We start from the raw sequence: 15,473 nt of genomic DNA on the forward strand, positions 1-15,473 counted from the left end.
TGTCAAATAGATAGGGAAAATAAAGAAAACACGACTGAATAGCAAAAGAAAAAGAGTGAGAAAAATATGAAAAATATAGTAAGAGAATTGCCAAGTGAGAGAACGAGCTAAAGAGAAAAATAGAAAACAGACGTGGGAAACTAGAGAAATATAATATGTGTGAGAGAAAATAAACAGCAACGAGATACAAACCTAAAGAAGAAAAAAAGTAAAACAGGAATGCGCCAGTTCTTTGGAGCTCCATCCGCCCCACACTGGCAAGTGACAGCCCTGCTCCGGCTCAAAACATGGCAACGGGCAGGACTGGGGGTCTGAGGTAAGAGGGGGGTCTCGGAATCTTGTTTGTATTTTCTTTCAGCTGCTCTGACTCCTTTACTGTGTGAAACAGGTGGGTAAACTTTGCTGCATTCATGTCTGTGCGGGGGTGGGGGCTGAGTTTTTAGTTCGGGAGTGAGGGCAAAGTCTCATCTATTGTTGAAGGAAATCCAAGAGCAGTTTGGGAAATTGGGACCACACAGGGAGGGGAAGGGGTGGCGGACTGGGGGGATGGGCCTCGGAGCACATCTGCTCCTAAAAAGCCCGGGCCTGCTTCGGGGCGGGGGAGGGGCCAGGAATGCATCAAGGGTGTGAAAATTAAAAACAACCTGGCATCCCCTGCAAGCTGACCCCAAGCACTGGAGGGGTACGGCACAGGGCACGTTTCTCGCGCTCCAAGATGGGAATGGGGAAAAAAAATAGCTCGGTAAAGTGTTCCCACATGAAAGGTCGACAGCCAGGGAGAGGAGGGGGGAACATGCTGAATCTATTAATACCAGAGAAATCATTTTTCAGAAAAAGGTTTCCACGAGGAAATGGCAATTTGCTCCTGTCTGACCTGGGAAGAGCTCTGTCACCACGGTCACGGCTCTTCTAAAAGTTATAGTGGGTGAAGGGAGCTAACACCTGGCAGCTTCTGCCCCAGCCCTACTGGCCTGCTAAGAACACCCCACACCCCCTTTCCCCAGGTGTGGTAACAGTCGCCCCTGCTGTGCAGACAGACTTCCCCTCCTATGGGCCCCATTCAGTCAATGGTACCAAATCAGATACACTCTGTCATTTAATGGAAGGGTCCGTACAGCGGCAACAAGTCAAATACACAGTCATTTAAAGCAAGGGTCAATGTAGTGGTAGCAAGTCAGATACGCAGGTTTTTAAAATAGGAGTCTATTCAGTGGTAACATTTCTGACACAAACTGTTATTTAAAGTAAGGAAGCCGTGCAGGGCAGCAAGTCAAACACACACTGGCATTTAAAGTAAAGCCGCCTTGCAGGGCAAAAAGTCAGATACACACTGTTGTTTAAAGTAAGGACACCACGCAGGGCAACAAGTCAGATACACACTGTCATTTAAAGTAAAGGCGCCTTGCAGGGCAACAAGTCAGATACACACTGTCGTTTAAAGTAAGGACGCCTCGCAGGGCAACAAGTCAGATACACACTGTCGTTTAAAGTGAGAGCTCCCTACAGCGGTAACAAGTCAAATACACACTGTCATTTTGAATGAGAGCTTCATACATTGATAATAAGTCATATACATACTGTCATTTAAAGTGAGAGCTCCCTACAGTGGTAACAAGTGAGATACACTCAATCAATTAGAGCGAGAGCTCCATACAGTGGTAACAAGTCATATACACACTGTCAATTTAAAAAAAATCTTTTCATTTCAGTCATAATTCCAATCAATGGCATTAATACACACATATTAGCCCCCAATATACAGCAATCACCTATTATATAACTAATTTTTTGTTATATTTGAACTTCAGCCCTCCCACCAGTCAGATAAATTGGAAGGTGTAACAGTATAGTCGGTGCATGTTCAATATTTTACCGCACTGCAATATCACTACCAATCATCACTTTTTGAACTTAATAGACAGTTTTATATACAGTCACTTATATAATATATGGGTGGCTTAGCAGATACATAGTAAGTGGCGCCCAAAAATCATTAGGCCTAGAAGCTTCAGGTAGCACCTCCGCATAAACATTTAGTTGTTCCCTATAAAACACAAGATCCCTAAGCCATTTAACTAATGTTGGGGTAGCAATAGCATTCCAATACATAGCCACACACTTTTATTTTAAGTGAGAGTTCCATACAGTGGTAACAAGTCAGATACACATTGTCGTTAGAGTGAGAGCTCAATACAGCCGTAACAAGTCAGATACACACTGTCATTTAGAGTCAGAGTGCCATACTGCGTTAACAAGTCAGCTACAAACTGTTGTTTTGAGTGAGAACTCCACATGGTGGTAACAAGTAAGATACACACTGTCATTTAGAGTGAGAGTTCCATCCAGTGGTAACAAGTCAGATACACCCTGTCATTTAGAGTGAGAGTTCCATACACTGGTAACAAGTCAGATACACACAGTCATTTAGAGTGAGAGTTCAATACAGTGGTAACAAGTCAGGTACACACTGTCATTTAGAGTGAGAGTTCCATACGGTGGTAACAAGTCAGATACACACAGTCATTTAGAGTGAGAGTTCAATACAGTGGTAGCAAGTCAGGTACACACTGTCATTTAGAGTGAGAGTTCCATACGGTGGTAACAAGTCAGATACACACTGTCATTTAGAGTGAGAGTTCCATACGGTGCTAACAAGTCAGATACACACTGTCATTTAGAGTGAGAGTTCAATACAGTGGTAACAAGTCAGGTACACACTGTCATTTAGAGTGAGAGTTCCATACGGTGGTAACAAGTCAGATACACACTGTCATTTAGAGTGAGAACTCCATACAGAGGAAACAAGTCAGATACACACTGTCATTTAGAGTGAGAACTCCATACAGAGGAAACAAGTCATATACACACTGTCATTTAGAGTGAGAGCTCCATACTGTGGTAATAAGTCAGATACACCCTGTCATTGAGAGTGAGAGTTCCATACACTGGTAACAAGTCAGATACACACAGTCATTTAGAGTGAGAGTTCAATACAGTGGTAACAAGTCAGGTACACACTGTCATTTAGAGTGAGAGTTCCATACGGTGGTAACAAGTCAGATACAAACTGTCATTTAGAGTGAGAGTTCCATACGGTGGTAACAAGTCAGATACACACTGTCATTTAGAGTGAGAACTCCACATGGGGGTAACAAGTCAGATACACATGTCATTTAGAGTGAGAACTCCACATGGGGGTAACAAGTCAGGTACACACTGTCATTTAGAGTGAGAGTTCCCCACGGTGCTAACAAATCAGATACACACTGTTGTTTAGAGAGAGAGTTCCATACAGTGCTAACAAATCAGACACACACTGTCATTTAGAGTTAGAACTCAACATGGTGGTAATAATTCAGATGCACACTGTCATTTAGAGTGAGAACTCCATATGGTGGTAACAAGTCAGATACACACTGTCATTTAGAGCGAGAACTCCATATGGTGGTAACAAGTCAGATACACACTGTCATTTAGAGTGAGAACTCCACATGGTAGTAACAAGTCAGATACACACTCATTTAGAGTGAGAACTCCATATGGCGGTAACAAGTCAGATACACACTGTCATTTAGAGTGAGAACCCCACACAGTGCTAACACATCAGATACACACTGTCATTTAGAATGGGAACTCCACATGGTGGTAACAAATCACATACACTGTCATTTAGAGTGAGAGCTCTATACAGTGGTAACAAGTCAGATACACACTGTCATTTAGAGTGAGAGCTCTATACAGTGGTAACAAGTCAGATACACACTGTCATTTAGAGTGAGAGCTCTATACAGTGGTAACAAGTCAGATACACACTGTCATTTAGAGTAAGAGTTCCATCCAGTGGTAACAAGTCAGATACACACTGTCATTTAGAGTGAGAGCTCTATACAGTGGTAACAAGTCAGATACACACTGTCATTTAGAGTGAGAGCTCTATACAGTGGTAACAAGTCAGATACACACTGTCATTTAGAGTGAGAGTTCCATCCAGTGGTAACAAGTCAGATACACACTGTCATTTAGAGTGAGAGCTCTATACAGTGGTAACAAGTCAGATACACACTGTCATTTAGAGTGAGAGTTCCATCCAGTGGTAACAAGTCAGATACACACTGTCATTTAGAGTGAGAGCTCTATACAGTGGTAACAAGTCAGATACACACTGTCATTTAGAGTGAGAGCTCCATACAGTGGTAACAAGTCAGATACACACTGTCATTTAGAGTGAGAGCTCTATACAGTGGTAACAAGTCAGATACACACTGTCATTTAGAGTGAGAGCTCCATACAGTGGTAACAAGTCAGATACACACTGTCATTTAGAGTGAGAGCTCCATACTGTGGTAATAAGTCAGATACACACTGTCATTTAGAGTGAGAGTTCAATGCAGTGGTAACAAGTCAGGTACACACTGTCATTTAGAGTGAGAGTTCCATACGGTGGTAACAAGTCAGATACACACTGTCATTTAGAGGGAGAGCACCATTCTGTGGTAACAAGTCAGATACACACTGTCATTTAGAGTGAGAGCTTCATACAGTGCAAACAAGTCAGATACACGGAGTCATTTCAGGTGGTAACAAGTCAGATACACTCAGACATTTAAGCCGAAGACCGACACAGGACAGTATGTCAGATATAGGCACCCATCAAAAGTAAGTTATTTTTGGGGGGTGCTGAAGTTATGTTTTAACAGTTATGCTGGGGGTGGCGAGAATCCCACGGACTCCTCAATATATATTTTGTTGAGGGTCCTATCACTTTGCATCACGCCCTTCTCTCCCCCTTTGTTTCCAGTTGACTGGGATGACTGCCTCTAGCCCTTTAGGCTTCAGTGCGGTACTACGCCATCCCCGGTGGAGTTACCAGGGGTGGTGTTGTGTCCATCCACATGGAGGTGTGCTGATACCCAAGATGGATGCTTTCAACCACATGTCCTACATAGAGAGGCTTAAGAATAGAAAGATGTCACACTGGAGGCAATGGGGATTGGAAAAGGATTCCAGGTTCCCAAAGGATATAAAAGCAGTGAAGGAAACCACATTTACCGGTGGAATTTTCAGGTCAGGGGTTGAGACTAGGAAGAGAACTCAGGGGGACTGAGAAGTACTGGTAGACACTCGGCTCCTTTGAAAGCGCGCGCATAGCATTTACCTACTGTTCACAATTGCACTTTGCCATACATATGACCACCATCCACCACTAACCATCTACATTGCCTTGTACCTATATATCCACAATGCAGGCATTGGTTCATGGGGAGCATAGAGGCCTTACCTTCCACCCAGAGCTGCTCGATGTCCGTTTCGATTGATGCCACCCGCAGCCCAACGGCCATAGCGCCAAAGACGAGTAGGCCGATGAACAGCACCTTGCCGCAGTGTCGCTGAATCCGGCAGCCCAGGGAGAAGAGCAGCGCCTGGAAGCGGGCCCGGAGCCAGAGAGGGGCCTTTTGACCCACTGCTTTCCCCTTAGAAAGGAAGACAAGACAAGGGTGAGGAGGGAGGTAGGGAAAGAGGGGTTAGATCAAGCAGGCACGAAACAAATGTCCGCCTCTCAGCGCTACATCAGTAGAGTTGGTTTTCATTCAGGCATATGGGAGGGTCATACGACTTTAGAGGCTAGCCAGCTTTCCAGAGTGTGTAGAGGAACAGGATTGGCCTGGGGCACACAAACATTTTTGGAATCTCAAGACCTATACCTAGGTAAGCCACTTGGTCACAGTTCAGCTGACAAAATGCGTTATGTCACATTCAGTCCTCTTTTTTCTGCAACAAATATTAAGCATGCTTAACCTGTAGACCCTTATTTAGACTGGAAAAGTTAAACAACAAAATTCTGCATACTCTTTAAATACATTGAGCTTAGGTATCACTTGTAAGACGCATTTCAAAGAAGGGGCAAAACCGAAGAATTACAAGGGAGGAGGTTACCTATAGAGCCGACGGTATGTGATGTTGGTGTGGTGATATACAACTTTTACAGTACACACCAGAATAAAGGATGTAATACAGCGGATTTATAACTACAAAGCTGGGTGAAGCCTTGATAGGCAGCACTCTCTCAAAGTCACCCTCAGAAGCCAGGGCTGGCTCTGAAACCCTAAAAACATGAGTGCCTCAAAGTCACCCTCAGAAGCCAGGGCTGGCTCAGTAGCCCTAAAGACAAGTGTCTCAGAGTGACCCTCAAAAACCAGGGCTGGCTCTGAAACCCTAAAAACATGAGTGCCTCAAAGTCACCCTCAGAAACCAGGGCTGGCTCAATAACCCTAAAGACAAGTGTCTCAGAGTCACCCTCAAAAACCAGGGCTGGCTCTGAAACCCTAAAAACATGAGTGCCTCAAAGTCACCCTCAGAAGCCAGGGCTGGCTCAGTAACCCTAAAGACAAGTGTCTCAGAGTGACCCTCAAAAACCAGGGCTGGCTCAGTAGCCCTAAAGACAAGTGTCTCAGAGTGACCCTCAAAAACCAGGGCTGGCTCTGAAACCCTAAAAACATGAGTGCCTCAAAGTCACCCTCAGAAACCAGGGCTGGCTCAATAACCCTAAAGACAAGTGTCTCAGAGTCACCCTCAAAAACCAGGGCTGGCTCTGAAACCCTAAAAACATGAGTGCCTCAAAGTCACCCTCAGAAGCCAGGGCTGGCTCAGTAACCCTAAAGACAAGTGTCTCAGAGTCACCCTCAAAAACCAGGGCTGGCTCTGAAACCCTAAAAACATGAGTGCCTCAAAGTCACCCTCAGAAGCCATGGCTGGCTCAGTAGCCCTAAAGACAAGTGTCTCAGAGTGACCCTCAAAAACCAGGGCTGGCTCTGAAACCCTAAAAACATGAGTGCCTCAAAGTCACCCTCAGAAACCAGGGCTGGCTCAATAACCCTAAAGACAAGTGTCTCAGAGTCACCCTCAAAAACCAGGGCTGGCTCTGAAACCCTAAAAACATGAGTGCCTCAAAGTCACCCTCAGAAGCCAGGGCTGGCTCAGTAACCCTAAAGACAAGTGTCTCAGAGTCACCCTCAAAAACCAGGGCTGGCTCTGAAACCCTAAAAACATGAGTGCCTCAAAGTCACCCTCAGAAGCCATGGCTGGCTCAGTAGCCCTAAAGACAAGTGTCTCAGAGTGACCCTCAAAAACCAGGGCTGGCTCTGAAACCCTAAAAACATGAGTGCCTCAAAGTCACCCTCAGAAACCAGGGCTGGCTCAATAACCCTAAAGACAAGTGTCTCAGAGTCACCCTCAAAAACCAGGGCTGGCTCTGAAACCCTAAAAACATGAGTGCCTCAAAGTCACCCTCAGAAGCCAGGGCTGGCTCAGTAACCCTAAAGACAAGTGTCTCAGAGTCACCCTCAAAAACCAGGGCTGGCTCTGAAACCCTAAAAACATGAGTGCCTCAAAGTCACCCTCAGAAGCCATGGCTGGCTCAGTAGCCCTAAAGACAAGTGTCTCAGAGTGACCCTCAAAAACCAGGGCTGGCTCTGAAACCCTAAAAACATGAGTGCCTCAAAGTCACCCTCAGAAACCAGGGCTGGCTCAATAACCCTAAAGACAAGTGTCTCAGAGTCACCCTCAAAAACCAGGGCTGGCTCTGAAACCCTAAAAACATGAGTGCCTCAAAGTCACCCTCAGAAGCCATGGCTGGCTCAGTAGCCCTAAAGACAAGTGTCTCAGAGTGACCTTCAGAAACCATGCCTGGCACTGAAACCCTAAAAACATGAGTGCCTCAAAGTCACTCTCAGAAGCCAGGGCTGGCTCTGAAACCCTAAAAACATGAGTGCCTCAAAGTCACCCTCAGAAGCCAGGGCTGGCTCTGAAACCCTAAAAACATGAGTGCCTCAAAGTCACCCTCAGAAACCAGGGCTGGCTCAGTAACCCTAAAGACAAGTGTCTCAGAGTCACCCTCAAAAACCATGCCTGGCACTGAAACCCTAAAAACATGAGTGCCTCAAAGTCACCCTCAGAAGCCAGGGCTGGCTCAGTAACCCTAAAGACAAGTGTCTCAGAGTCACCCTCAAAAACCATGCCTGGCACTGAAACCCTAAAAACACGAGTGCCTCAAAGTCACCCTCAGAAGCCAGGGCTGGCTCAGTAACCCTAAAGACAAGTGTCTCAGAGTCACCTTCAGAAACCATGCCTGGCACTGAAACCCTAAAAACCCTAATGAGTGTCTCAAAGTCGCCCTCAAACGTTAGGGCCAGGGGCTCAGTAAATCGAAAAAGCTTGAGTGTCTCTAAGTCACCCTCAGACCCAGAAGCTCAGTAATCCTAAAAACATGATTGTCTCAAAATTGCCCTCAGGCACCAGGGCCAGAGGCTCAGTAACCCTGTGTCTGAAAGTCACCCTCAGACCCTGAGGATCGGTAACCCTAAAAACACGAGTGCCTCAAAGTCACCCTTAGATGCCACAGGCTTGGTAACCCTAAAAACTCAAAGTCACCCATATGCTCAGTAACCCCAAAAGAAGCCCAGTAACCCTAAAAACATAGGTGTCTCACAGTTACGCTCAAGTGTGCCTCAAAGTCACCCTTAGAAGCTAGGGCTGGCTCAACATCACTCTCTCGTGAAAGGGCTATTTACTAGTCGGTGGAGTAGTTTTGCTAGAAATATGACCCAACTCCATGGACTGAACCATTTGTTGTTCTTTACACAGCACTCAGTGCGGGCTGAACCCTTTTGAGACGAGGCGCAGAGCACCCAAGGTCACCGTGACTCATTTCTCCACCACACATCAAGACCACAACTGCTGTCGCGAGCCACACCCTGTGCCATTAGTATGCCGACACCTCATGACACAAATGCACTGCCTGTCACACAATTATACCCAAGGCCTCGCTGTGCCTAGCCTGTACCTGACAACAGATAAAACCTAGATGGCAAAGGTTATTAAAAATGGCGCAGAAAATGTGACAGATTTCCACAAAGTCTAGAACGGCCAGAAAGCGGAATTGGCACAGGCATGGAAAGCCAAAGAGCAGCTATGACATTTTGGAATTGTGTGCAGGGGAAGAGAGTGCCTGGCTACAGCCTGGGTGTTTTTTACATAACTTTCCCCAAATCTGCACTTTGAGTATCCCAAGGCATACACCGGCAGGTCATGGCGCCCTGGACCCAGAGATACTCGATGCTCTGGCTTACCATGTCTCTAATGCCAATTTTAGTGCTGTATGTATGCTTCCGGTATCTCAATTCTCCATGGAGCGCCCACAACACGTTAGTGCTATACAAAAACCCAAACCTATGACCGCTCCACATTGCAAAGCTCACATCTCCTCCCAGGACACCTCAAACGTTATCCTCAAGGCAGGCTCTCTGCGAGACCACCTCAAGCCACAAGGCCATGACTACGCCACCAAACAAACATGCTATGACCAGTAAAACAAGTTAGAAACCCAAATACAACATAAATGTATGCATAAAATATACATAAATGGCCACATAGTAGATGCAATCCAATCTAGGACCAATTAGCTGCTGCCTATATGCACAATCCGATCCAAGAAGCGTGACTGTACACTCAGTATGACACTGGTCAACTGTAGACAATTTATGTATGGTTAGCAGCCATCTGTATGCACAATCCAATCATCTAAGGCGTGTTCTGTACATGCTGTACACTCAAGGCATGACATTGACCAATCATGCACACATTCTACCGTAAGAATAGTTATCACCGACTGTAAGTACAATGCCACCTGTGGCTGTACCCTCAAGATGTGATACTGGACAACCGTACACACAATCCTACCTGCAACTGTACCCTCAAGATGTGATATTGGCCAATCGGACACACAATCCGACCTGCTGCTGTACTCTCAAGACGTGACATTGGTCAACTGAGCACACAATCCCACTTATGGCTATACCCTCAAGATGTGATATTGGCCAACCATACACACAATCTCACCTGGGGCTGTCCCCTCAAATTGTGATATTGGCCAGTCATGCACATAAGCCAATTTGAGAATGGTTAGCAGCTGTTTGTAAAATTCGTTATAAGGCAAGTAGCTGCACAAACAGTACACACAATTCAATGTAAGGATTATGCACAATCTGGCCAGTGGCTGTACTACTCTAGATGTAATATTGGACAACCGTACACAAAATCCAATTTAAGAATGTTTATCATCTAACTGTATGTACACTCCGATCTAAGACATGATTGTGTGCAGTCTGATCTAATACGTGATGCTGGCTAACTGTATGTGCAATCTGATCTAATACGTGTTACTGTTCAACTGCACACACTGTCCATCTGAGATGCTTCATTGGCCGAATGTATGCATAATCCAATATTAACGTAGGTAGCAGCCACATGTGTGCGTAAACTTATCTGAGGCAAGTTACTGGCCAAGCGTAAGAACAACCTGAACTTAGGCCGGATACTGGACAACTGTGGGCATGGAGTGAACCAACATGTTTACTCGAAAACTGCAGTCAAGAAGTGACACTGACCAATCATATACCTCATCTCATGTAGGACTTTTTAATGGCCAACCGTGTGCAGAATCGAATGTAAGACACGAGACAAGGACTCTGTGCCCACAGTATGCACAATCCAATTGGACACGTTACTGGCCATGGCAGACTCAGACCCTCGTCGTTTTGAGGTCTATAGTTGTTTGCAACACTTGTTATCACTGCTCAGAGATTGACAACTTAGTTGTGGGATGGCCGCCCACTTTCATTACATTTCACCACATCCCCCGGTTTCAAAAAGGGCAGCATGTATCCTTTCATATGCATGACCCACTGAGTTCAAAAGTGCCAGAGGTACAAATATGGATCCTGTCTAACCTGACGCCCAGACAGCGGATCACAAAAGCATATCATCGAAGGTTTAGCTGCTTGCCTTGGTGCCACACTCCTGCCACTACCTCTTACTGGGCACATAATCACTGGTAACCCAATGGAAATACGAATTTAGGGGCGTGATTTGCAGCCTTGGAGAAAGAGTAGGTGGGCCTTATACACCACCAAATTCCAGCATCGCCACCCACCCAGAAATGGAAGAAGGCTCACTGCAAGACAACAGAAGTGGAGGAGCCAAGCCCCATGTGCCAAAGACTGGATCCACTTGGCCTCACCCACAGAAGCATTAGCTGGTGGTACGACATGCTTGTGAGGTGGCAGCCGTAGCCCGCCCGGCCTCCCACTCTGCTAGCTGGCAGCATCACTTGTCAAATGATTGACTTCTTTATGAGTGACAGATGTCTTGGACGCCCTCTTTGACAACAGACATCCAGAAAACACAGCAAGAACTCGTGTTTACCCCTAGGGGTCGTCTCCTTCCCAGTTCAACTTTCTTATTAGCAAGGGAGCCCCTACTGCAATCCAGGGACAGGACACCCACTCGCACCCATGGTTCCTCCACTCCTCACCAAGTGACACCTTCTCCACACTCTGAAGACTTGCTAACCCCAAGGGTCTCTCGTTTGCAGCGGCAGAACGTCTGCTTGCATTTAAGGTGTTCCAACTCAGTGATACCTGCATCAGCCTTCCTCTTTCACCCATTGGGCTCCCACTGGCAACTACCAGCTACTGTTTCAAATCAGGGGGGTCTTAACAACACGCAAGGACCCTCGCGCCGACCCAGAGACCTGCCACCATCACCTCTGCAGCTCGGCTTGTTCTCACAGAACATGTGAGCCACAGTCACATACATCAAGCAGGCATCTACTTGACAGCCAAGGGACACCTTCGGGACACCCCTGGCATGTGCTAAGCTCAAAGGAAAACCACTGTCGACCAGAGCCGAGCAGGCCTACCAGACACTGGTGACAACCGGCAATGACAGGAACAAAGGCTGAGAAGGTCTCCACCTAGACCCCTCATGTCATCAACTTCTACCAGCAATCAGTTACTAGGCGTGACACTCACACGAGTCACTCATTGGGCGTGCTCCTAACGCTTGAGAGCAGTGCTCATCACTAGGGATGGCCCTCACACGAGTGCACCGTTACTCTTCTCACACCTGAGCACTGCAAATCACCGGGCAGGGTTTGAAACCCTCAAACCTCACTTTTGTCTGGAGATCTTTCTGTTCTAGTTTTCACACCTCACCTCTGGAATCTTCCATGTACATAAACTCGCAGAAGCCACATGCTCCTTCTTATGAGGAAAAACAAAGCGTTTTTACTATTTCTCCCTCAACCATGTAAAATGTACATTACTTACGAAGAGGACCAGCACTTTTTGAGGCCCTGGAGGGCGTAGTCTCGGCTTCCCCAGTTGAGCAAGTTGTGTGATTTGGACCAAACAGATTTACAGCTCTGCACACCAGTTGTCCTGGTAAAACGGGGTGCGCTTGGAAACGAGGTACAGCAGTAACATGTATGCATGCTAGAATGCTGCCTCGGTCACACCAGTTGTTTTATTCCATTCTTCGGTCCATAACATGACTACGCTGAGCTGAGCTGGGCTCAGGTAGATTAGCACCTGTTATTTACAGCGGCTCGAAGCTGCAAACATTGACAGGGAATGCTATACTAAGTTACAATGGCACTGGGCGCCTGTCTATGTTGCCCAAGTGTACACCCTCTTGTTCCTTACCACTTTCCTCCTCACCCTCTAACTTAGCCAGCCACATTTCACTGACTGTCCTGGGCCACGAAGGAAAAAACACGCACATCGCCCTCTAATCAAAAGCCCCCAGCTGCAGTGCTCAAGGGAGAGCACCACGAGCGGTGGGCGGGGTCCCCTCCACAGCCTCGGGCACCACCCAGGCCCGGCAGGGGTGGAGGTGATGGTGACCACAGGACCGGGCTGATGGTAGCGGGATGGTACCGTCCCTGTCACCACCAGCCGGGATCCGAGGCGCAGGGGGGTTCTGCTGCAAGGATGGCTGTCCTCCGGTCACCCTCCCGCAGGCAGGCTGTGGGGGCAGTTAGCAGGCACGTCTCCTGTGAGACACACAACACTCTCGTCCTCTGCAAACAGAGGCCGCTGGATCCCAGGCACGTCTCCTGTGAGACACACAACTTCCACCGCAGACAGAGGCTGCTGGGTCTCAGGCACGTCTCCTGTGAGACACACAACTTCCCCTGCAGACAGAGGCCGCTGGGATCACAGGCACGTCTCCTGTGAGACACACAACTTCCACTGCAGACAGAGGCTGCTGGGTCTCAGGGCACGTCTCCTGTGAGACACACAACACTCTCGTCCTCTGCAGACAGAGGCCGCTGGGATCCCAGGCACGTCTCCTGTGAGACACACAACACTCTCTTCCTTTGCAGACAGAGGCCGCCGGGATCCCAGGCACGTCTCCTGTGAGACACACAACACTCTCTTCCACTGCAGACAGAGGCCGCCGGGATCCCACCACCGGGGGGCAGAGGGATTATCCCAAGCGGCCCTGTCCTCGGCTTGACTCCTCCGCACCGTGTTTGTGTTTCCTTCCCCGTGGCCTGGCTGGCCTTCTTTCTCTCTACACTGGGAGCAGAAGGTGGGGGTGGCAGGACGGGCATTGGGGCTGACTTAACCACCTACCCTCCGAGGCTCGGGTGTGAGGTCAAATGAGGTGTGTTTTATTCTCACTTTTGCATTCCCCACCCGAACAGTGACTTCAACCTCGGCAAACTCGTCCAGCCCACCCCCGTGCATCTCAGCCAACGCCGTGTGTGCAGAGAGGGGGGTCTGCCCCGACCGTCTCAGTGCACCCAGTTCTGTTTCGGCAGAGATAGACCCCGGGCCCAGGCCGCGTCCCCTCTCCCACAATGTGCAAGCTCAAGGCGGGCAGTCCCCTTGTTGTAGCCCCATGCCCCTGCTGTCCACTGTGATGCGACGCTGCCTGGCGAGCCTTCTCCACACCGCCAGTGGTCCCCACACCCGGCGTCCTTATTGGCTCTTTAAATCCCTAACATCCCTTCGACTCACGCAAAGGCCAGCCCTGTGCCTCCCATTCACGCACACCATCTTCTATCCCAGGACCAAGCCCCGGGCTGTCACCCACGGCTGACCCCGCGCCCCTCACGTCCTCGACTCCTTTATTTAAAGGAGCGCCTCTTTTAATGCAAGGAGACGGCACTCTCTCCCTCCCTCGCTTCCTTTCGAGGATGCCGAGCTCCAGATCCTTTGAAAGACAACTTCCAGCACCTTGAAGACGCGGGTCACTCTCGCCACACTTGCACCCCCTTCCTCCCAGCGGGCACCCCCACCGCCCGTACCCTCTTACCTTGGAGATCTGCTTCAGGGCATAGGCAGCGTGGCAGGAGCCGGGTCTCCTCTGCAGGTCCGGGTTGACAGCCGGCGGTGCGGGGGCGCTGTACCCGGGGGGCTGCCCCCCAAACCCTCCTGGGGGCGCAGGGGGGGCCCGGAGATCCGATGCCATAGGGGATCCAAGCACAAGGAGGGAGCTGGTGGCGGTGGCAAGGAGAGGAAAACAAAACCACCAGCAGCAACAAAACGAAAGAAAATCACCCAAAGACACAACCAGAAAGAAAGTCAGCCGCGGGCGGTCAGGAGAGGTAATCCATGGAGGGCGGGGGTGCCAGGCAAAGGGGGCATCACGGGGGAGACCCCTCGGAGACCCACATCTTCGTCATCCCAGCTCCTCGGGGACGCTCGCTTTTCCCTTTCCTTTTCCTCCGGATCGGCGCAAATTTTTTAAAAGTCGCAGAAGGAGCGGCGAAAACAACACCAATAGAACATCAAAAACGGCACACACTCCAAAGAGGGATCAGCTGCAACAAAAATATAATAAAAACCAAAGCACGGCTAGACATCGAAAATCAAGAGTGGAGAGAAAAAGGGCCGCTCTGGGGGTCTTGGAGCTCCGCTTCACAGGCAGTCCCACCAACATTTGGTGAGAAGCTGCCTCCAAGCAGATCTTGAAAAGAAGTGAGAGGGGGGAGGGCGGGGGCCGGCTGGGTGGGTGGGAGGTTTGGGATGGAAAAGGGCTCTGCCTCCCCCCATTGGCTGAGGAAGAGGCAAATTACCCCACAAGCATCTCCTATTATTAGCTGCTAAGCAACCGGAGGGAGAGACGAGACCACCCAAGCAGCCCCAGCTCTCCCTCCCGCCTGCCTGGGCTCTGCTGCCTCTCTCTCCTCTGTCCTCAGATCAATATGGGGGGGGGGGGGGCCTGGGGCGACGGGAGGGGGGGCGGTAAACTGAGGGCTGGAGTGAGAGGCTGAGGTGTTAGTGCTCATCTGGTGTGAGGCAATGCTGTTTAACACTATAGGAATTTAGCACCATAACATTTAGGAATGATACACATTCACATCTCCGGCACCTCCCCCCCCCCCCCACACACACAGCTGGCACCGCGCAACCCACACACATTGTATAGCGGCGCTACACACACCCGCACATTGCATAGCGACGCTACACACACCCGCACTCAGAACTGCACGCCATGGAAAACACTGCACAATCACCAGACGCACACGCACTACTCAATCACACTACACAACCACCAGGCACGATTACCACACACACACACACATATATATATATATATATATATATATATATATATATATATAT

At 48.7% G+C, this 15,473-nt stretch overlaps 1 protein-coding gene across 1 annotated transcript in view; it reads right to left on the bottom strand.

The window, feature by feature from the left end:
• The window catches only part of PTCH2 (patched 2), a 98,521-nt gene extending 83,754 nt beyond the window's left edge, over positions 1–14,767 (bottom strand). Inside the window, exons 1-2 of the mRNA XM_086952296.1 lie at positions 14,161–14,767; positions 5,279–5,471 (exon numbers count right to left, since the gene is read on the bottom strand). Of these exons, the coding sequence (XP_086808422.1) occupies positions 5,279–5,471; positions 14,161–14,316 (349 nt within the window). The 5' untranslated portion in view covers positions 14,317–14,767. The remainder of the gene's footprint in view (positions 1–5,278; positions 5,472–14,160) is intronic.
• Positions 14,768–15,473: the final 706 nt, after the last annotated feature.

Source organism: Lissotriton vulgaris, chromosome 1_1 (assembly GCF_964263255.1).
Source record: "Lissotriton vulgaris chromosome 1_1, aLisVul1.2, whole genome shotgun sequence".
NCBI lineage: Eukaryota > Metazoa > Chordata > Amphibia > Caudata > Salamandridae > Lissotriton > Lissotriton vulgaris.